The following is a 23,842-nucleotide window of genomic DNA, read 5'->3' on the forward strand; positions in this document are numbered from 1 at the left end:
TTCTGTCTGCCACGGTTAGCGTTAAATGCTTCGTGAACATTTGTTACTTCCTTGGATATCAGGTGGAGGCGGCCAATCAAAGCAACAGGTACCAGGTGGCGCGGGGCTGGTGAGCGTGGAACTGGGATTCGAACCCAGGGAGCCTGAGCCGGATTCTGGGCACTGAATCACAAAGCTAGAGACGCTTCGGCCACAGGCTGGTCACAAAGATAACTCGAAAGCACCCAGACTCCTGTGCGGGCACCCCACGCATTCAAAACTCTAGTCTGTTGGCGGGTCTGGGCTCTGTACCCTTAGAAAGCCTTGAAAATGGACTCGCCCCTGACTTCATGGCCATGGTCTTCTTTTCATCCCCCAGCGGCCCCAGACCAGGGGTTGGCCCACCCCTCACGCCCCACGCCAGTCCTCTCTTCCCCTCCTGAAACAGCCGCGGCCCCTTTGTCCTGGATTGGGCGGGTTTAACGCCTGAGGCAGACGTGTGGGTGCTGGGAGCCAGCCATAAACTACAGGTGGAAACCATAAGGCCTCACATCCTAGGGCATCACCCTCCCTTTCCCTCCACGACCCTCATCCCTATCCCACCGCCAAATGTGGTGACAGTGGGGACTTACCAAACACGCAGACCATGAAATCCAAACACTCGGCAAGAAGTCCAGGTCAAGGAAACTCCCGAGTTCCACAGAAAGAACAGCAGGCTGGCCGTGCTGCCCTCAAGAGCCTTCCCAAGATTTTCGCGCCTCTGCTTCCCGGTCTATACAGTGGGGACGGTCCAGGCGTGCCTGTAAAGCTGCTTGCTCAGCGACTGCAGATTATACTTAGTTCCTCCTCGATACGTATTACTTTCTTCTCCCCATCTGCACACTCAAATGGCTTTCTTTTCTCCATTTTAAATAAAGACGTGCATTTAGACACATCGCTGTTCGGTTTGGAACACGAAAACAAAAGTGCGCATGCCGAATACTTCAATGACCCCTGACCTCAGTGCCCGCGGACCCTCCCACCTCGGGAACTATAACAAACACAAGGGCGCATGCCCGGTGTAAATGACCTGTGTTCATTACCAGCCCATTGTTCCACGTGCAGTGGGGGCCCAGTGCTGCCAGGCTTTACAATCGTTTTAACAAAAGCTAGAATTTCATTATTTTAGATTTTAGAAAAATCCGATATCTTAAACGTTGACTCTGTTTGTTTTAACATTTTTAAATGAACAAACTAGGCAAGTCTGCAGGCTGAAGTATGCCCGCTGGTCACCCATGTTCTCAGGTCGTGTACATGAGCCTTAATGATAAGTTTACTCCAATTTAGTTCTCAGGTGAGATTTTGAAAGGATTCCTGTTCCCACTCTCTGGTTCTTGCCCTTCCTTCCAGGCCCAGTTAAAGTCTGACTGCCATGGGGCACCTCAGTGACACCACCCGGATCGCCCACAGAAGGCTCTGCATTTGCCTTGACCAACTACAGTATGATTAGGTAACCTTTCTTGTGTAACGTTGTGGGTCCCCTAGGAGACTGTGTGCTGCTCTTAGGTGAACACCATGCTTTACACTTGGTATCCTTTCCCCTGCCTACCTCTAGACTCTGTCAATATTGGCTACTGATAACAGTAACACTCCCTGAACATTTACCACCCTGAATTCTAATCTCTCTAACCACCACATTGATCTTTCTCACTGGCAACCAAAGGAGGCGGGGCAGTGTTTACAGATCCATTCCTCACCACCATCTTCAAACACAGATCTCAAGCTGGGAACTAGAAACGCCAGGTTCTCTCTCTCCCCACTTATTCTGCGACCATGTGTTGGTAAGACTTTGGAAACACTAACTCAACATCACTGTGCTCAGCACGTAGTCAGTGAATAATCACAAGGACTGTGTCAGTTCAGGCTTCCCTAAAAGCAGCTCCTGAGACAGGATTCGGCTGCAGGTCCTTTATGTGTGAGCTGATGTGAGGAAGCACCGGTAAGAGATAGGAAGAGGGAGAAGGATGGCCAACTGGAGCTTAATCCCACTGGGAACCCTCCAAATTGTTCCAGTGAGGGGCTTCTTCATATCTCTAGTTTCTACCCTTTGCTGGTATTGACTCCCCAGAAATTTCCTGCATGCTCTGTGGGCCCCACATACTCCTGACTCAGAGAACATCCTCAGCAGGGAGATCCAGGCAGACAAGGGTGCAGGAACGTCCCTGGGTGACCCCCCGGTGGCCACAGGGATACGAGTAGGGTCCTACAAAATCTACTGCAAGAACTCTGCCTCAAGAAAACCCAACATCATGAGAGAAGCCAGTCTTTACACAAAGAGACTAAATTACATTTTCAAAGCACCACCCACTGGCTCCGGTGGCTTTCCCAACACTCCCACGTTAGATATAATAGATGTGGGGTCATTATTCTTTGCCCTAATCTACAAATGAGAGAAATCAAGTTTGCCCAGAGTCATATAACCAGTTACTAACTGTAATTTGCAGACTTGATGAATTTCGTATAACTAAAAACCTTGCCAGGGGGTCACTTTAAGTAGTAAAGCATTTGCTCCTTAAAATTACCCTGTAATTTTAAAAACTGATTTCCTTACAGCTTTTCGGGAATTCATCTGGTTCTTGGCGTCTGTCTTCTTGGGCTTGTGTGGTTGAATTTGCTGCAGTAGCCGTCATATTCAATGTCTGCCATTTCCTGGTCCCTCACAGCGTCATGAGACCCATATGCCCTTTCTGACAATTACTCTTTCAATCTCTACATTTCACCTTTATTTATATAGGATGATTTTCTGAGCACTGACAAGATTTTATTGTTAGTAAAGCTGACTTAAAACCGGACCCATAGACACACCATTTATGCTGACCCCCTGGGTTCAATAGATTAGAGAAGCATGATGAATTTTCATCAAGAATGACCTAAATGCAGGTTGTTGCCAATGAAAATTAAGTTTCATCCTGATCAAAGGCAATGGCTGTGTTCCAGCACCCATTTCAGATGTACGTTCCAAAATAATTTGCCTGCTCTGTGCCAATGAATGTCACTGGCCATCCGACTTTACAAGGACTGAGTCATTAGCCACTGCAGTCACTGACCTTTAACTGAAAGGAGTGCGGAGTGGAGATCAGGAATGAGGCACTTTGTGTTCTGAGAAAAACTGCTAGAACAGACCTTCAGATAGTTAGATATTTGCAGGAGAAAATTTTATGAACCCAGTTTCTTGCATGTTCTCATACTCAGACAAGCACTACAATTATTAAATGAGACATCTGTGTTTCGTGTCTGGCAGCAACCTTCCACCGAGATGTATGCTTGATTGCACATATGCTTTCTCCAGCAATCACATATATGCTGACCCCTCTCTCTACCTCTTTGGAGAGGTTCCTCAGAGATACCTGCGAGGCTGTCTCCAAGGCTATAGTCCCCAGTATGTCCCCAAATAAAACGGAAACTCACAGCTCTCATGTTGTGTGTTGTTATTTCCATCAACTCTCGGGAGGGAACTTCTATGGGGAAAAGTTAATGAGGCTGGAAGTCTCCAACAAAACAGAGGTGAAACAATTCCCAATCCAGAGATGGAAACAAACTTCAAGTAAAAAATTACTTGCAGTTTGGAGCCTTAAAGGATTAGAAAGCTGTGGCCCCGTTAATTCCATTCCTGTCCTGGGACTGCAGATTTAGAAGTGATTTCTGCAGTGCCTTGGAGGGAAGGGGTATCTCCTGACCCCAGATGGAGGGGCCAGGACTGCAGCGTGCAGAGCACGGGACTTCCTCCCTCTGCACAACAGACAGAGACTCTTCCAACCCAGTGAACACAGTGGAAGGCTTCAGAGCCTGCCTTGTGCTCAAAACCCCTCCCGAATAAATGTCACCTCCAGATTGTTTCAGTGTTATTTGTTCTCTCTTCCACACTTGGACCCACCAGGGAGGCGGAGTGCTCCCACTGAGCACTTGTAAAATGCAATGTTGAAGATCAAGTTTGAAAACCAGCCTCACAGCCTGCCAGCAACACGACCTTGAGCAATCACTTACATTCAGTTTCCTCTTGGAGTCTAGGACAATCATCAAGTGATCAGCATGATGCTTGGCACATACAGTAATAAAATCATTTTGTTGGTTTGCAAACTGGCCCCTGTACACAGAGGGCAAGGAGAGACCAAAGAAAGAGGCTTTCCTTCACACGGGCCTCGCAAGGAGCCCGACATCAAGGCTTGACTCAGATGCTCACTGCCTGTTACACATCACCCATGGTCCTCACCAAAGGCATCCTTCGAGGCTCGATCCCTGATCAGCTCTGATAAGGTCAACCTCCCAACAACGGATTGCCTTCTGGCTCCTGAAAGGGGTATCTTTGACTGGTCTTTTTCCTAGGCCGAAAGACGTGACCTGGCAGCTGGCGAGATGTTAATGGCCCAAAGAGGCAGTTTACTTGATCCACGATTTGTTCTACCAACATGTAAAACATTGGGTGCTTTCATTAAAAAAAAAAAAAATTCAGGCAAAATTAACTCTAAAAAAAGAAAAAAATCAGAGGATCCAGTTACACCACCAGGCCCATCTAGCAGGGGATGGGAGGCAAGGAAGAGCTGGAGAAAAGTGGGACCATGAAGACAGGAGACAACAGGGCCATGAGAACGAAAGAAGCAAAAGCAACATCTCAGTGAGGCCAGGCCATGGTGTGGACATTACATTCGCTGTGGACAACAATTAAGAAAATGCCTTTGTATTTGTACATTAGAGTGTTACTAGCTATGTGTGCACCAGACTGTAAGGTGTTTAAAAAGGAAATAAATAGGACTAACATTAATGAATATAGGACTAAACATTAAAAGATTAGATTTCAAAATTAATATTCACTTAAAGAGAGTCAGTGGCTATAAAAAGAATTTTGCTATAGTAAAGGGAAGGCAATGTTTGGCAGCAACAAGAAAGTTGCTAATGCAAAGGAAAGAAGGAATGTACCAAAGGGTGAGTGCGTAGTCATGGCAACAACACGCCAGAGGAAACTAGAGGGGCTCAAGTAGAAAGCACAGAACAGATGGGACCATCTCGGCTGTTGATCAGGTTCAGAGCCTGTCATGGGCCATCGTGCACCCAAGAGGCAGGCACAGGTGGCATCGCCAGGTACCTGTTTAACACCCTTTGCAGGGGGCACACACTTGAGAGAGGGCTGCATTGGAGCACTTTCAAAGCATCCACAGAAAACGTGCTCTAGCAAAATACTTGTCAAGAAAGTAAACTATTTTTAGCAACTATTACGAACTAGTGGGAAAAACCTGACACTTACAGTTGATACTTTTATAAACTTAAATGTATTAAAATATGACAGAAGCACCACATTTAGGAGAATATTTACAAAAACCCACAGAACATCCCTGGGATATGAACATTTACTAAGGAGGGGAGGAGCTAAGATGTAGGTGCCTACATCTCCAAATGCTTGATCAAATCTGAACAGCTCTGTGTCAATAATACAATCATACACTGCAGGCTCATAAATTTATGTAAGATCTTTCCTTGTAAGCACTTTGATAAAGTCCTATGTGAAATCAAATAAGAACTGTTTGTACAGTGAATTATGAAGGAACTTTTAACTACAAATGCAGGACATCAAGGATATATTCACTTTTTGGTTTATTAAAACAAAACTACACTTCGGTGCTTCTTACAATATATTAACAGGCATAAAAATCAATCAACGTTTCCAAATGAGTTTCATTCACAACATTACACCGTGTTATTTTCTGGGACTTTATAGTAAATCTTTTACAACAATCAAACATTTCTTTGTACAACAGGCAAATAGTTTAACATCTTCCATCAAGGCATTTCAGAGCTTCAGATGTTCAGAAATAAAGTCAAAAATCTCCTTCAAATGCAATCATTAGTGTGTATTAAACTCAAATGCCAGATGTCAAGTCTCAAGTTCCTAAAAAGAGTGTTTTAAAAAACAGATTTACCTCGAAATTAAGTCTTATAAATCTCAGTGGTAGGTCCTATCATTTCTAAACCCTAGAAATCTTTATGGATAAAAATCTGCATTCAATTGTGTGATATTTTCTTCCAGATCTGAATTAAAATCTTAGTTATCTACCCCAGTTAATAATCTTAGTGTTAATTTTGCTACTTTCAGTGAAAAACCCAGAATCACTGAAGGCTGATCTTTCCAAAGGAAAGAGCTCTGACCACCTATATTTATAGTTTTCTGTGCTTATTGTCTCCAGGAGAGGAAATATACATCCATTAAATGCAATTTTTGATTGTACAAAATGCATGCAAATTCTGCCTCTGTGCCATCTGGTAGTTATTGCTTTGTCCCCTTAAAGAACTACCTAACATAGTTTTTCTGAAAACGTTTTCTGTGAACCTAATGAGAGGTCATAGGTACCCCAAGAGGGCACAAGGCCCTGGTGTCACACAGACTGGGACACGCTGGGTCGAACAGGCTCGGTACCGGCAGACCCTGAGCCCTTACTGCACGGAAGTGCACTGTGAGTTTCTAGGGAAGCGGATCCCTGTGCAAATTTATTTTTACCAGCAACACTTTTTCTACAGCACACCTACAAATGTCTCACAGAGCACTCATGTTACCCGGAGAACTTTGGGAAATGCTTTTCCCCTCGAGACTGGAAATTCCACAGTCTAAGTTTACATTCATTGCAATCGACCCCTGATGTATTATCTCCACTCACTGTCGTGACTTCGTGAGACTGTTCCTAGTTCTACACACTAGTTCTTTCCTTTTGTTTTTCAAAAAATTTTGACAGCAAAACCCCCTCCCCTCTTCTGAATTACTTGGGACAATCTCATTTTGAAAGAGTGCAGCTTCATATTGCTAATAATTGGGTCTTTTTGTTTTCTTTTTAACTTAACTCACAGTCTTCCCCTGGAAGGCATGCATTTCAATTTTATAGAAATGCAGCAGAGTAAACTGTAATAAATTATTTACAAGCACCTAGTTTGTTTAATCTTACATGAAAGCCATTCGCTTTTGGAAAACAATGAAAATTAATTTTTTAGCAAAACAGTGCTATCTGGAAGCCTTGCTGTGAGGATGGATGTTCGTTCAGTAACGAGGCACTGAAGAGTGAGCTGTGCTAAAATTAACTCAAGGATGAACTTGTCTGGATGAGCAGAACTTTGGTTGAGATTTTTCTTCCTTAAAAAAAGGTTTTCAAAGCACCAGTTAATTACAGACAGCATGCATATTTATTCTCACAGTGAGTTAAGTGGTGAGAGAGCTAGCAAATCATACATTGCATTCCCCAAAGCATCTGATTAGATTTCTAGAAAACAAACCAACTGAAAGGGGAAACAAAGCCAGAGAAGCATCATTCCCTGCTCAGGCTGGTACAGCAGCAGCTCCTAGCAGAAGTCACAGGCAGGGAGGCAGAATCCCCTGGGAAGTCAGTCCCAACCTTGACTTAAAGAGTCCAAGTGATCTATAATTCAGAGGACGAATAAAAGAGACTAGTGAAATGTTTGCTAGCCCAGATACGGAACACAAAGGGAGCTAAACAAGCCTGCCTGGGTGTCCCCCAAATGCAGAGCTCCACCCTGCTTACGAAAATGGAATGATGCTACACGGTGAAGATCCAACTCCCCACCGGGGCCGCTGCTACACCGACAACGGCTTAACGGTACATGAGTTCCTATAAAGAAAACGTGTATTATAAGTGCAGAATTTGAGAAGAGTGGAAGAAAATCACAACGGCATGGCATTATTGCTCCGGTTTCAAAAACTTCCTACAACGTGAATCGCAATCAGGATCTTCCCCTCTCCCAACAGACACAGAATATCCACGAGCTACTGCTAGCGTTTATAATCCAAGCTGATGAAAGTACAAACTTCATTCTCGGTACTTTTCTATTAAACTCAAAGACTATCTGCAACATTCATCAGGAAAAACTCGTAATTCCCTAACACCACGGAGAGAAGAGAAGGAATAATAAGCTGTTAGCAAATGTTTAATATCACATGATCTTTAAGAAATCACCATAATTACCACAATTAGCTAACAATTATGATCCCTGCTCACAAAAAGGCACCTGCCTGTTATGAACAGACAACCTTTCACAATTACCTGCCACTATGTGGCTTCGGGGTTTCGGCATGTTGCCCCACAGACATTTTTTAAAGAAGCATGGTTTTTCCTCGAGGCTAAAAATCTATACAGGCCCCTCAGTGATTTGCCAGTCAGTAGGGCCCCCACACATCCTGCCCAGGTTGTACACCGTCCAACCTGAGTGGGTACCAGGCACCCAGAAGAGGTGCAGGGCACAACCCGCCCGTGGTGCACGAGAGCCCGGGGGGCAGCCTGCCTGCGCCCAGAGCACTTTGTGCCAGTGCAGTCTATCAGACCAAGCTAGTCGAGGCAGGACACCTGCCATCTCCAAGAAACAGCTGTACCTGCGAGGGGCAGGCACTACCTGAGGGTGGGAGGGGTTCAGGTATAAAACAGGAGTTGTTCCTAAATACTTGCTGGTCATTTAAAACTCAATGGCACTTTTTTTTATATAAGCAAAAGTTTTCAAAGTCAGTTTTCTGGCCAAGTTTATCCTGAATTTGCCAGCCAAATTTATTTCCTGATGTTAGCTGTTTGGTCACATTATCTCTATTTCTGACCTAAACTAACACTGTGTTTTCTCTTAGCTCTTAGACACATTCTAAATCTGACTGCGGAGGACAGCACAGTGATCCCTGGGTGTGATGTACATTAGCCCGTTCATTTGTAAAGCACTTTGGGATGAAACATGTTCCCATTTAAAATTTAGCTATGATTGACAAAGATAAAACTAAAAACAAAACCAAAATAGAACAGTGAATGGATGACACGATTATTTTTAAAGGAAGCATTAACCATTAATCAGAAAATATACCAACAAATTACCTGACAACATTAAGTGTCCTATACAGGATTCAGCTCTAGAACCAACTACATTTTTGTGTCCATCACAGTAATTAGTCCTTAACAGTTATACTGAAAGTGTAAATCTTTAATAAGCTCCAAAATAATTGTTTGAGATTTCATTTTGTAACCTATTGATTATGAACTGTGAGCGGAGGCCATGGGCCCCCAGCGTGTGACACATAGGCGGCTGTGTCATCTCAGAGTCGGGGTGATCACAGGTCCACGGAGGGGAGAAGGCACTTGTCTTCCAGGAGGTTACATCAGGACAGGTCAGGCCCGACCCCATGATGGCACCTTCAGCTCTCAAGCCAGAGGCTGGAGTCTGCGAGGGGCTCGTCCCATGCCCTTCACTTGCCAGAGGTGCCAGGCATTACCTACAGCACCACGAAACTCAGAATGTATTCTAGAAGTTTTTGCCGGTTGCATTGAGGTAGAAAAGTGCTGCTGAGTTCTAAAACAGACACTCTCTTTTGTTTGGTCTCTTTGAAAACCTAGAGAGAAAGTTTAGATTAAAGACAAACTGAAAGGGGTGGGGGGGGTCATTTTCATCACCAACCCTGTCCTGTGTCCTAGACCCCAAAATGCAGTAAGACACATAAAACCATACCCAGGCTTTAATTAAATGTACAGGTAGGTGTGTGAGAGTATGAGGTGAGGAGGTGATGGGGGCAGGTATGAGGGGTTTTGACTGGAGTTCAATCAGTACACTGTTTTTTAAAATTTATGTTAGAATAAAGTCACAAACAGTCCCTGACAAAGACTGCTAGCATCTTCATGAGACTCAGGTCCCAAACGATATGTGAAGGTGGAGGACACCTGAGGATACCTCTAGCAATACTGGTAAAAACACAAGAAAAGGACTGAATGTCATATGGCATAATTAACATCCCCACCGAAACTGTAGTAGACTCTTGAAACACAATGACACCTTCATCTGGAATGAAGATGAAAACCAGGAACACTCTGAACATTCAAACAAACCTGTGCTGATGGGCCTCATCTCCTCCAAATCCCCAGAAATGCCCCCCGATCAATCCACCGACACAGCTTCGCTCAGGGTCTACCCCAGCACAAAGGTGGCTCAGACACACTAGATCTACACGGAAAGAGGACAGAAGTGAACACGTGCTTTTACACCATAAGCGGTGGACACTCACCCCAATATCCTTAAACATTTTCACAGCATTCTTCACAAGACAATACGTAGCACTCTCAGCTGTAGAGAAAGAATAAGACTTGTCAAAGGTTTAGGCCTGGCAATCACGAGATCCCCAGTCTCCACAGTAACAAGGTGTGGGCGGCTGGCGAGAGGATCAGAGCTGGTCCGCCGACTGGCATCAAGCTCCTCTTCTGCTACCGGTGACCTGTGAAGCCTCAAAGGACTTGCTTCATCTTTAAACCTACTCTGCCGTCTGCTAAGGAAAAAAAGAGAGAGAAGGAGAGAGGGATAAGGAGAGCAAGAGGGAGGAAGAGGAGACAGGGACGGGCAGAGAGAGAAGAGGGAGGGAAAGAGAAATACCCAGAACATCCATCTTGAAGGGTTTCTGTGAGAATCAAATGAGACAGTGTGCAGAAGGTCCTTTAAACTGCACAGTGCTGCGTGGATGATTCCTACATCAGTGGCACCAGGAAGAGCACAAGTCTAGAGGTCAGGAAAAACGAGCTCTAAAGCCAGGTTGCCCTGTCACTAGCTATGTGATCTGGGGTAGTTTCCTCAGCTGCAAAGTGAGGATATCAATCTAGAGATACAGATGTATTATATACATACACATATACATATATGGTACCTGGGGAGAGAGAGAAAGGGCGTGATACCAGTCTAGATCTCTCTAGATCAATATCTAGAGATAGATTATCTCTAAATTCCTTTTGGCTCTAAAAATTATTGATTCAAAGTAGTTTCAGTCCTAAACTTTAACTGTATAAAATGCTGCTCCCACCCGAATCACACCTCTTACACACCAGACGATACCAAGTGCCAGCAGGATGGGAGACAACTGAAACACACACTGTCACCATGAGTGCAAACTGGCTTACCACTTGGGGACCATCTGGCAGCACCTACTAACGCCACATGCCACACCCTGTGACCAGGCACTTCTACTCCTGCACATCCCCACATAACTGAGTCCACATGTCCACCAAAGGCAACTCACACATGCTCACGGCAGCACCACACACAGTAGCTCTGAACTGCAGAACTCAAACAGCCATCACTGATGGACATGAATAAACAGAGCACAGTAAATATTTACTCAGTGGAATACTACAAAGCACAAAGAATAAACAAACAACCACATGCAACAACATGAATGAATCTCACAATGTTAAGTGAAAAAGGCCAGACATAAAAGTATAAAGCTGTATTCTTCAGTTTACATAATGTACCAAAACAGGTATTAGCAGTAATCTATGGAGTTAGAGGTCAGGATAATTTTGCAATTTTTTCCCCAATTGTCTATAATTAGCAGATTCCTGTAACCCAAAAAGGCACAGCTTGCAAAGGAAGCCAAACAGGGACACACGTACCATATACTGCAACATTCCTTTCTGTTCTGCTTAGTAGGTATCTGTGCAGCTTCTGCAGATACTCAGGCTCCAGCACAGGGCCACTGAAGTTGTGGATGAAGATGGCAGCGGAGCTGTAGGCCTCCAGCAAAGGCCCCAGGAGACTCTGTAAGAAGGTGATGAACTGCTGGTGCTCCTTGGACTGGCTCACCTAGGGGTGGGAGAGCGGGAGATCCAGTCATGCAGAGAGCACAGAAGGAACAAGGTATGCGGACAGAGGGACTGCCTCGGAGAACCAGTGACCCGAGAAGACGGCCTCCCCCTGTCCCCACACAGAAACAGCCTACTGCTCTGTGTGCACAGAGTCCCTGCTGGAAACGAATGCTGGTTTTGAAATGTGTTCTTTATTGTAATCACTGACTTCCACGGTATTTGAGGTTTGTGTTCATGGAACAGCTGCCGAGAAGAAACTTGTCATACTTGAGTGACATAATTATGACATACTGTCATAACTGAAAATAGTTGGTCTGGAGGCGGGACCCTCAAGAGTTTGAAGTCTGGCTCGACAGTCATTCACATGTGCAGAAAGGCCACAGGCCAAGATCATCCCAGTCCTTCCCCGCCCTCACCGCCTGCCACCCAGCACAGCCTCTGGCCCGCAGTCCTGCAGAGTGGGGTAGAGGGTGGTGGTGATGGGGTGCTTTGCAGCAGTGGGGGCTCTCACTGCACCCATCACATTCAGATAAGCTCCCCTGGAGTGTGGAAACAAGACCACCGCCCCATCCTGAAACTAATAATACCCAAAATGGAAAAACTTCCAAAAATCATTTGAATTCTCCTGACTATGTATGTGTGTGTAAATGAGGGATGCTATCCCACTGCAAAGTGAGTCATCCACTTACGGTATTCAGAAAAGATGGGTCATTATTACTAATTTCTAAAATTACAAAGTAGACAAAATTGATTCTTCGAAAGCAGGGACAATCAATCTTTTAAAAATCCAAATCTTCTGTGACAGATTTGGCTTAATTGAATACAAAGAGCTCCACATATGAAATTTCGGGAGGGTTGGCAAGACCGAGAATGACAAAAAGAGCAAGCCAGCCAATGGCAGCTGAATATGAATTTCTCACTAGTACCAGGGATGGGGCTCCTCTGCTTTGGTGATGACTGAACAAGACTACCGCCTCTTCAGGAGTGAGTGCAGCTGTGGGCAAACAGGTTTGCACCTGTGCATTCGGAGGAGAAGGTCATGAGAGATGTCATCTACAGTGTCCATCTCCCTGGATCTTCAGACTCTTGTCTCTTTTTCCACTTATCTCTACCCAAACTGAACAATTTAAGGTATTCATTCAATTCAAACAGCTTGAGTACCTTTACTGGGTATAGAGTATCTGTTGTGGGTGTTTTAGATACAAGTAAGTTCCCAGAGTCCCAGTTTCTAAGAACCTCATGAACTAGTGGCAACATAAACCTCAACTCGTCACTGTGATGTCCACCAGGGCTCTCCACCCAAGTACCTTCAGGTAGCAATCTCGCTGCTCCTCACCAAAATCGCTGTCTTCATCTTCTTCATCACTTCTCCAAGACAAAGGTTCAGGAAGCTTCTTGTCCCACTGCTGCTCAGCAAGACCAGGACTAGAATCTTCCTGATCATCTTGCTATGCCAAGGAGACAACCAACGATAAATAAACACGCACAGGCACACAGACACCCGCCCGGCTGGACCCCAGACCAAGCAGTCCTCCCTCGTTCCCTTCCCTACTCTCCTCTGTCCAGCCTTTCACAGCGTCAATCCACTACCGTCTCCACTCTCACAATCACGTGGCAGACAGCAGGGGAGGAAAAACAAAGGAAGAGGGAGGGAAAAAGAAAGGAAAGCTACCAGAGAGATCACCTCTTCTAAACTGATACCCACTTTCCCAGACCATACCCTCTTCACTAAATCTGTCAAAATAAAAACAAAATCTCAAAAGAGAAGAATGTGTACGTGCCAGCCACAAGCACACTCATCCTGGAATGCAGACTTCTGGATGTCACAGAATCAAGTCAAGATATGTTTTAGACAATACTGATTACACAAAAGGAACCAAAGTATTAAATAATCCCCAAAGACATTCAGTCTCCCCAGTCTTATTTTCTCTCCACCTCATCTGGAGGTGACAGTATATCAAATGGAATTACTGGTTAAAATAACTGGTAGGAATGACAGGGAAATGAAGAGCACAAAACTAAATAAAGGTAAACAAAGGCAAGCTTGGCCTCTTACCTCCGCCACTATAAGAAGGCCATACTGGATAAACCTGCCTACTGTTTCATGGCAAATTTGGTAAAATGTCTGGCAGGGCTGAAAAGAAAAGGCATTCCAATGTAAAATGGCATTGTCTTATACTTATTTTTGTTTTAAAGACAGAAAATATTGTACAAGGCAGCTGCCAAAATTTCCATGGTATCACCTGCCTCACTCCACGGGGTGAGCCCTAAGATGTGCAGTGCCCACCAACTTGAGTGCACAGTCACGGACAAAGCCTGAGAAGAGACCTGTGACCTGACTGGCAGAGCACCCAATGCAGCACCACCTGCAAAAAGGGCTCCTGAGCTCAGTGTCTCCCCCTAGAGGAGCAAGGCCTCAAAGGGCTGCTTGTCAGGCCCCTGCCACCTGTTTTCTTCTTTACAAGATAATGTCTCTGCAAAAGCTTATCTTACAGTAAATGTTGTTCATAAAGGTGGTGGATGAGGAAATGAATATGGATTCAAATAACTCAAAAGAGACCCAGGTGAAGACAAGGTCAATCTCGAGAGCCTTATCTACCCTATCCCCTCCCATCGCACCCCTTCCTATCCCACCCACCAAGGTTCATGCAAAACAGATTCCTCAACAGGGCCACAACATGGCACATACAAAGAACGGTGGGGAGGAGGGCTGCACTCATGATACATGTGCTCAGAAATGCCCCAGGGCACATTTATATCAGTGGAAAAGAAGAGACTTTAAATAAAATGTGAATTCTATTTGTTGATGATTCTGAGGAAAAAAATCTCTCTACCGTTTAACACGCGTGCCTCATAATAAATGTCTACAAGCGTTTAAATATAACAAGTGCTCGTTGGTACTGCTGGGACATTGTCTCCCCATCTGTAAGGGACAGGGGCTGAGCAGATGATCTTTATGACTATTTCTGACTCTCACCTGCTAGGTTCCATCATCTACGAGTGGGCACGGTGATTATTTAAAAACCCAGGACCAGTGCCTTATGCACAATAACAGGTCAGTGACTTTGTATCCGACTAATAGAGAACTGTCACACCTTACAGTTGCATGAAGGGTTCGCTGGAGCAGTGACCCCAACAGAAAACCAAGGTAGTAACCACGTAATTGGCCTGGAGGTCACAGCGACCCAAGAGTGGAATGTAAAGCTTCAAAAATTCTCTAAAAGAAAAGCATTTTATGTTTCCGTGAAAATGCTCAAGAAAAAGAGAGCAGACAATGCTAAAGTCTTCACTCACGAGAGAGATGGTGCCTTCGTTGGAGAGCAGATAGCACAGGCTGGCGGCCTTCCGCACCAGCTGCTCCTGGCTGACCGCGCTGGCGGATGCAGGCCCCCCTGGGGGCCTCTTCTTCACTACCGCGTAAAGGCTGCAGGCTGAGAAAGTAAGAGCATCGATGAAGCCCGCAACCTTCGATCTCCAAGAAAGACTTCAACTGGCTCAGTAAGTTGGATTACCTTAATAGACCATTAAAACATCAAAGATAACTATCTGTATTCACTGGAGAAATTTAAGTAAATCCCTTCAGCATTCACTTCTCATGATTCCACGGGATCCTAACCCTACCAAACCTTCGTCAGAAGCTTCTGTCCCCTCTCCTCTCTTCCTCTCTTCCCTCCTGACCACAAATGAGCTCCCTGTACTCACTTCCCGGCCACATGTATGTCTCATCTCACTTACATTTTCAGCTCCTGGATAGCAAAACATCTTACCTCTCCTCCTTCGTAAAAAGTGTAATGCTATGCCTACAGTAATTCAGTTACTACTTGTTGAACAATAAATGTAAAAATCAGCTATAAACAGTGATAATAGCAGATCATATTATTTGAAAATTAAGACTATAGCAACATATTCCCTCAAACAAGGCACGATCATTCAAATGGAAGGAGACAACACTGCGTGCGTCTGGCCACTTCACCTACCATGGAAGTGTTTCAGGGCCCGACATACCTATGATGGCCTCCAGGATAAAGACATGGAGCACCCCATTGCTGTAGAAGTTGAGCTCAAAGACTGATGGGACAGTTGTGCTGGGAGTAATAAAAAACTCATCGCTCCTGCTGGTGTGGGTGATGGTGATGCAGTTCCCCAGCAGCTGTATGGCATGCATGACTACATCTTCTGAATTTCCTGAGAAACCCAGGTCAAAGTCACGAGCCAGGACTTCCTCCTTCATCACAAAGAAGTCCTCCACCAACGTGGATAGATCAATTCCCTAGAGAAACAGGCAAAAGTGGTCTCGTGAGAGCAGAAAACCTAAGTTCCAAAAGGCCAAGAGTCTGTTCCAAAGATTTTTTTGGTCTTGGCTTTACACAGCTCACTGTCAGCACATACAGAAAAACGGCCAGGACACCAATGCAAAGGAGGTCAGAAAACTGGTCTAAAAGCTGGTCTCCTAGGAACGTCAAGATACTTCCACATCCAGAGAACACTTTAGCCACGACGCACGAGATGAGCACATAAGATCACAAAAGGAAGAAGCCACCATCTGAAAGTAAGAAGTGCCTATTTTTTAGCAAGAATTTCCCTCACTTTAAATATTTATCTGACAAATATTTATTTGGGGCCTATATATTGGCACTATGTTTGGTACTGAGAACATGACTGTGGGTGAGACAGACAGACAGACATAGTCTTTTCCATCACAGGGCTTAGACAAGTGGATTGTGGGAAAGCAGAGTGCAGGTCCTGAATATAAATCAAATAGCTTAGAAACTATTAGCGATCAGAATACTTTCTGCATGTTGATGAGATATGCTTTATTTACATTAACTGTATTACTCAAAGAATGTCTTACTGTTACATACATATATATACAACATATATATACATGTGTAGATATTTATTTATTTATTTATTTATTTATTTATTTATTTATTTAAAGCAGTCTCCAAGGTTTTTGTGTAGATTTCTTCCTCCAACTGGTTTGTAAGCTCCTGTGGGCAGACTTTAGCTTATTTTACTGTTTATCTCACAGAACTAGCCAGAAGGGGACCAAATCTATTAAGTATCTGAACAGCTGATAAAGAATGCTTTTTTTTTTTCCCCAAAGATTTTTTTTTTAATTGAAGCATAGTCACACGCTTTCTATTTAACTCCAGGTGACACTGCGGACATACCTGCCTATGTCTGTAGAGAAGCAGGCAGGCCACGATGTGTGTTGACATAATGGCACAGGACTTGCTAGCAGCTAAAAGGCAAGCACAAAGCATTAGTTGCACTTTGTTTTTTTAAACATAGCTGACACTTTCTAAAAGTACCTAAATACTAAACCTATAAAAGTCCTCCACCACATTTCCCAAAGTGGTGACTATGATTTACCAAAGGGAAGTTATAACATTATACCATATTCTGGGCTCATGGAACCTCCTTAGAGATCATTATTCTTCATGTAACAGAATTAAGTCTAAGGTAGGTCCACCTTCAATCAGGCCAATGGGATTTGGAATTTAGTTACTTAATAACCAAGAGACACCTTTATGGAAACACCAAGACCCAAAGTATGAGGCTGTCCTAGAGGGCTCAACAGGACATCTTCCTCCTGTGTTTCCTGACCTGGTCCCGGCTGCAGTTACCATGACCAGATCTCTACTTCCTCTTTTCAACCTGGCCCAGATGCAGGTCAGAGGTAAGGAGTAAGGGGATAGAAATACATTTGAGAATGACTATAGTCCCATAACCCAATATTCCAAATTGTAGAAAATTATAATTATACAAATCAAATATGAGAACATCTGTGGAATAATCTAAAGTAAGGACAACAGTTGTGAGTTTTCAGACGATAATGAATTCATTGATGTCTCCAGTGTTTAAGAAACAGAAAAGTACCCAGTACCATATACATTTAGCCATTTAAAAGAATATTTAGAAGGAGTTTATTAAAAAAAATAAAAGGGGAGGTGGGGATGCTCAGTGGTAGAGCACATGCTTAGCATGCACGAGGTCCTGGGTTCAATCCCCAGTACCTCCATTTTTAAAAAAAATTGCATTATAAATGGAAAACAGCACAATACAAAACTGTGAATCATATTTTTGGAGACTAGATAGCAACACCGCCGGTTATTTGGGCAGTGAGTTTTATTTTCCCACTTTTCAACATTAAGGATGCAGTATTTTTAGCATCCAGAATTTAAGCAAGGGAGAGACACAATCAGATATGCTTAAGAAAGAACACCCTGGCCCAGTGTGAAGCAGGGGTAGCAGCAGCTAGAGTGGAAGGAGTGGGCTGAGGTGGGAAGCCTCCACGATGGGTGTCGAAGGGGAGGAGGTCCTGAGAGCCGCCTGCCCCCCACCCCCATCCCAGCAGTGCACCAGGGGCCCACGCTGCTGCTGCGGGATCTTGAAGTGGCCTCTCCAACATGACACAACGGTGCAATCTGGAACTTAAGGATGGCTAATTCTACACTCCACTCACTTCACTCTGGGTCACTCCCACTTGAATTATTTGTGTACAACTATCCCAGTCAGAAGAAGACAAGCTCCTTAAGACAAAGCTTTACACATAATAGCCACACAGAATTTGCTGTATAAAAATGATCCATAGGGTCACAGGGGGAAAGGACATGCAGCGATAAACCTAGATGCTGTACTGTAAGTTAGTTCAAAGAAACTAATTCATGAGCAAAAGAGTCAACAAATCATTCTGGCAACACTATTTTTTTTAAAGCATAAGAACTACCACATAAGCACCTGCTAATTATCAGACCCCGTTTTTAGATAACAGAATCCAACTCTAGCAGATTCCAAAACCTGTATGGCTTGCACTGCACCACGCCGAAGCTGGACTGCAGAATTAAAGAGTGTGGATTTCTACTTACTGAAGAGGATGTGCTCAGCCAGATTTGCAATCAATGTTCTTCGGAACGATTCATCTGTTGCATTTCTGGACTCGTTAATGGACATGTCTGTACCTTCATCAGCAGCATTAATGGGTCTAAAAATTTTTTTTTAATTAGACTTCTATAATCCCACTCTTTTATAAAGCAAACTGCATGGGCCTAAGATATAAATGCATTAGATTCTTTAAATTACATATATTCTAAATTTAAACCACAAACGTTATTTCTATGGGTTGTTTTGCTCCAGAATATACCTTACTATGTTTAATACACTCTCCTGGCCAAAGCATGTTACTTAATTATGACTAAATAGCTGGTACAGCATGTCTAGAACTCACTGGCAGAAAGAATGCATAAAACAACATGCCTCATTTTAAAACATTTTCAAAAATTTGACATGTACATACAATATAATTTGCATAATACTCAATTTCTCTAAGTGATAATTTGATTTCAGTTCTGGAAAATTCACATAGGGAAACTCTTTTACATGTTGCACATATGTACAATCTGCATAACCTAAGCTACTACCCGAAAGAACATTTCAAACATTCAAAAACAAATCAAATAAGAACTCTAACATGAGGCACAAAACCAAAAGGATTTTATGATGCAAATAATAAAAAACCTTCAAACTGATATGGACACATGCCACTTCAAGATTCTTTATCAGACCAAGAGGAAAGTTCCTCCAGTGAGGAAGGGAAAATAAGAACAAGCATGTTCCTAATAAAGGCAGCCTATGTTTCCAGGGGACGTAAGAAACGACAGATATGTGGTAGTTTAGCTTGATTCAAATATTTCCACAAATCTTACCTTGAAGGAAGTATCGCTGGTAACAATGCCTGCTCTAGGGAAAGTGGAGTGGACACAGGTTTCTGACTTTGGCTTTCTAAGTATTCCTGGGGGAGAAAACACAACAGGCATTTACACCCACGGTCTCACTTCATGAACATTTAGAAAACATAATTTCATCTTCAAAAAGTAAAAAGGGAGTTGTTAATAAAATGAGCCATACTACAAAACATGAAAAATACTTTCTACATTCTAATCTATCTTCAGAAGAGCAGAGCGACTCAGAGAATGTTGTTAAGCCTGAAATTGAAGAACTGAAGTTATAAAGAACAGGACCGTGCTTCAGCAAAATCACTTAAAAGTTAAAGGAAAAAATTTAACTTTTCTCACATCTTCAGTAAATTATTTGGCATTCCCAATATTATTAAGAATGATAATTGATCAACCATACCTTTAAAAAGAATCTGACAACCTGAAAGTCACATAATATTCTAAAGCAAATCATAACAAGATAAAACTGTGTAATATTTTTTTAAAGTGGTAAGAAAATGACAAGGCCCCTAAGAGTTGAAAGCACTTAAGGACAGAAAGCATCCAACACAGCAGTTAGAACCTTTAAAAGTAAACCCAAAAAGTGCAACAAAAGGAGAAGCAGGATCTCTGAGCCTCACCTAGAGGTTTCTGACTCCCAAACCCAACCATCTGTCCTTTTTTCTTTATATATATATATATTTCTTTTTATTGAAGGAGAGTCAGTTTACAATGTTGTGTCAGTTTCTGGTGTACAGCACACTGCTTCAGTCATACATGAGCATACATATATTCGTTTTCATATTGTCACCATAGGTTACTACAAGACATTGAATATAGTTCCCTGTGCTATGCAGTATGAACTTGTTGTTTATCTATTTTACATACACATGGATGGACATGGAGATTGTCATTCTAAGTGAAGTAAGCCAGGAAAAGAAAGAAAAATACCATATGATATCTCTCATATGTGAAATCTAAAAAAAGACAGACAAACTTATTTATAAAACAGAAGCAGACTCACAGACATAGAAAACAAACTTCTGGTTACAGAGCCGGGGGGAAGAGGGTAGGAAGAGATAAACTGGGAGTGCAAGATTTGCAGATACCCGTCCTTCTTCTCCTTTACCAACTCAAAAATCTTAAGAATTTAAAACCGCAGGACCTCAGGGCCCCACCAGTCCCAGGCTCCCGCATACGGATGGCATCATCCCTCTGAATATGCGGGGATTCGACTCCACTCAGTAGAACTGGAGCATCATCCTAGGTTATCAGTGTTACCCAGACAGGAGACATGTTTTGAAAAATTTCTCCTAAAGGCAACTTTAGAACATAATATAAAATACTGATACATATTATAAAGCAACATGAATTTTTAAAAATTCATTCTCATGACTTTTAAAAAATAGCAGTAAATTTTGAGACCAATATCTCCCAAAGATAGACATTTACTCTCCTTTGTCAACAGGCATATTTTGGTGGAAAAATTCAGGAAACACTGTTCTTGTCGAGTCCTCATTCTACAAGAGGAGAAACTGAGGCCCCACTCACACGGAGAGGAGGCATCAGAGGCAGGACGAGAGCCCAGACCTTCTGACACTGAGCTACACCAACGCTTTAACATAGCTTCACTTCCAGAGACACTCACCTTTAAGGAAAATGGTTGTGCAAAATCTACTCTGACGCACCCGTAGTTTTTCCGCAACATTCTAATGACGCCTCTTGCTACGCTCCAGAGGCTCTCGTTCTTCTTAGGTTTTCCCTAATTTCCAATTTTGAAAGAATAGCAATGGTAAGAAATAAAACTAACACATACGCAAACATTCTGTTATTCACAGAATAAAATGTATTCATTTTTTAAATGGAAACTGAAGGTTTATCTGGAAAAGACAATGATGAATAAAGAAAGAAAATAAGTATTCATGGTACTTATTGAATGAGACCTGTCAGAAAATGCTTAGCATTCAAGGATGCTAAAAGGTGTAAACACATCATCAGAAGAGGTAAGTTGGCCAATGAAAAACAAAACATTGAACACAACTTCATTTAGTGCATTGTTTACATCATTCACAAAAATACAACTGCAAACTAGTGAAGGATAAAAACGAAATAACAGCCTGAAAAACTGTTCGCAGTTCTCAGATAAAAATAAGATTTCAAAGAGGCCATCTTATCTGTGGTCTCACAATTACCAGAGTCCAAACATGTAATATTAGCAAGTGAATGCCAAATCCAGTCCCAGAGTGGCCTTGGAGCCAATTACTCATTCAGTAAGCATTTCCTGAATATTTAAAATACATAAGGCACGAAGACGGCCATGTAGCAGACACGGGCCTCAGACAGGACCTCATGGGACCCAGTCAGAGAGAGTGATGTGCACATTTAGGACAGACACATGTAGCACAAGGCGGGGTCTCCCAGGGGAGATAACAGATAGTAATCCAGGGCTACCATTTAATATTTAAAGCTTCTCATTATCAAAAGTCTTTGAGCTTCTAACAGGTTTTGGGCAGTAAGCCTGAAACAAGTACCATGCCCAAGACTTCCACACTAAATAAGGACAAAAACTAAATTCCTCCAAAAGCATACGCTGCAGGTAGGAAATGTCAGTTCTCAAGTTAATTTGTAGTTACTCTGTCAACATCATCCCACCAGTTCTTCAGGCTTAACTGAACCTACACATAAACACTAAGTGTGGGGAGAATGAGCCCCAGGGTAAAGTAACCCCCTAGGGTAAAGATGGCAACTCAGTGCCAAGTGTTCCTCTGTGTCCCGACTCCGAGACCAAGGCCGGTGCTGGTAACTCTAGCCACGTCCCTCCGAGCACAGGGAAGCGCGACGTCAGCATGACCAATCAGGCCGCCGCAGGAGCTGAAAGCCCGCCCCCCAGGCCCCTACAGCGCTGCAGAACTAGACAGCGCCCAGATATCGCTAACTAACTCTAAAAGCGCTTGTATAGTATCTAAAAGCAAAAGACCGACCAGGCAAAGATGACTTTCAAGTAAGCGGTCCTCTTACCAGCTGTTCTCCGTTGTAGTGACCTTCAATAATACGATCGTACGAGATCCCAACAGGTATTATTAAGATGTCGGGGATGGTATTGGCAGACAGAGTATCTACCACAACTGACAGAAGTCCTGCCCGAGCACAAGAGGTTTTTCCACTCCTGGAGCGTGTGCCTTCCAGAAAAATCTCCAAGAACTGTTGCTGTCGAAGTAGTTCGACTATATGCTGGGATATAAGGAGAAAGTAAAACATGAACTCAAGACCACCCAACTTAGCATAAGCTCAGCAATCTAAGAAAAATAAATCAGTAAAATTCAACTTATAACTTCATTACTGACAAAATATCTCACTCATACAAATTATTTTGGTGATGACAAAAAATCATCATCAAACCCATACCCAAGCAATAATCATTCAAATAATTACTCAGACAACTGTTTAAAATCACAGTCAGATTCTTTCACTTTCTACTGTGATAACTACCGTAACAGCTTTAAGGATAATTAGACATCATACATACCCCATGGAGCAAAGCTCTATAGAGAATATCTTTCCGTCCATCTGGTGTCTCATCTAGCCTCCGCCGTATGAAAAATCCCCCAAGCTTATGGATCAAGGTACTATAAATTCAAGAATGTATTAATTTTTCAGAAAGGAAAAAGTCAGAGGAATACTCAAACTCCAAGTTACTTCAATACACGTGCCATTTGGATACAGATCACATGTGTTGTCTGAGCTGCTAACAGGAAAAATGTGGACATTTTTCCATGTAACTGACATGTTTCAGTCATTTACATTATTAATCAGCCTTTAGCCTCTACTACATCTGTTTCAGGCCAAAAGGAATTTACAGGGTATATTGCCCTGCAAAAGTGCTGGTACAGATTTTAAGAGGATTATGAAATACTGCCAAATTTTAAAATCTTGTCCAGCATCTTAAGACAATGACCTTTTGACATCCCCAAATTTGCCTATGGCACGTTTAGTACAAGATGAATGTGATGTTACAAAAGCTCCTTTGGGGAAACTTTCTCAAGTAAGTATTTTTTAAGAGAGTATCCTGGTGAGACAAGGATAATTTTATTAAACTGAAACCAAGTATAACCATCTTTCCAAAACATGAGATTAAAATGTGCTTCATATACACATAGAATAAGACAATTCTCACAACATGTCTCTTTCTACAACATTAATTAATTTTGATATGAGGCTGAAATTTTCTAATATGTAAGCCAACCCTTCCAAACTCCTATTGTTTTGTAATAGAGTGATAGTAATATAAATATTAATATATATTTTCAGTATCTTCTATAGTCAGCATGAGGAGTCCCCAGTACAATGTTCCCAGAGCTTAATGTCACTCTTTGAAAGTAAAACTCTGCAGAATAAATTCATAATAATTGAGCTAAACCATCCACAAAAATAACCCTCCCTGAAAATTGGTTTGTGAATATACAGATCAGCATGTAACAAAACAGCGCTGCAGATGAGTAGGCAGGTCATCCAGAGCCTGCT

General features: G+C 42.8%; 1 protein-coding gene across 3 annotated transcripts in view; it reads right to left on the reverse strand.

Annotated features, from left to right (window-relative positions):
* Positions 1-5,587: 5,587 nt before the first annotated feature.
* GPAM (glycerol-3-phosphate acyltransferase, mitochondrial) overlaps positions 5,588-23,842 on the reverse strand; it is a 35,069-nt gene continuing 16,814 nt past the window's right edge. For all 3 annotated transcript variants that reach the window (XM_015235945.3, XM_006200205.4, XM_072971876.1), the window contains 13 exons: positions 22,848-22,947; positions 22,340-22,552; positions 20,970-21,083; positions 19,313-19,398; positions 18,476-18,591; positions 16,778-16,848; positions 15,609-15,873; positions 14,898-15,034; positions 13,660-13,737; positions 12,911-13,051; positions 11,412-11,601; positions 10,040-10,098; positions 5,588-9,373 (listed from right to left, as the gene is read on the reverse strand). In XM_015235945.3, the coding sequence (XP_015091431.1) occupies positions 9,257-9,373; positions 10,040-10,098; positions 11,412-11,601; positions 12,911-13,051; positions 13,660-13,737; positions 14,898-15,034; positions 15,609-15,873; positions 16,778-16,848; positions 18,476-18,591; positions 19,313-19,398; positions 20,970-21,083; positions 22,340-22,552; positions 22,848-22,947 (1,687 nt within the window). In that variant the 3' untranslated portion in view covers positions 5,588-9,256. The remainder of the gene's footprint in view (positions 9,374-10,039; positions 10,099-11,411; positions 11,602-12,910; positions 13,052-13,659; positions 13,738-14,897; positions 15,035-15,608; positions 15,874-16,777; positions 16,849-18,475; positions 18,592-19,312; positions 19,399-20,969; positions 21,084-22,339; positions 22,553-22,847; positions 22,948-23,842) is intronic.

This window comes from Vicugna pacos, chromosome 11, assembly GCF_048564905.1.
Source record: "Vicugna pacos chromosome 11, VicPac4, whole genome shotgun sequence".
Lineage (NCBI taxonomy): Eukaryota > Metazoa > Chordata > Mammalia > Artiodactyla > Camelidae > Vicugna > Vicugna pacos.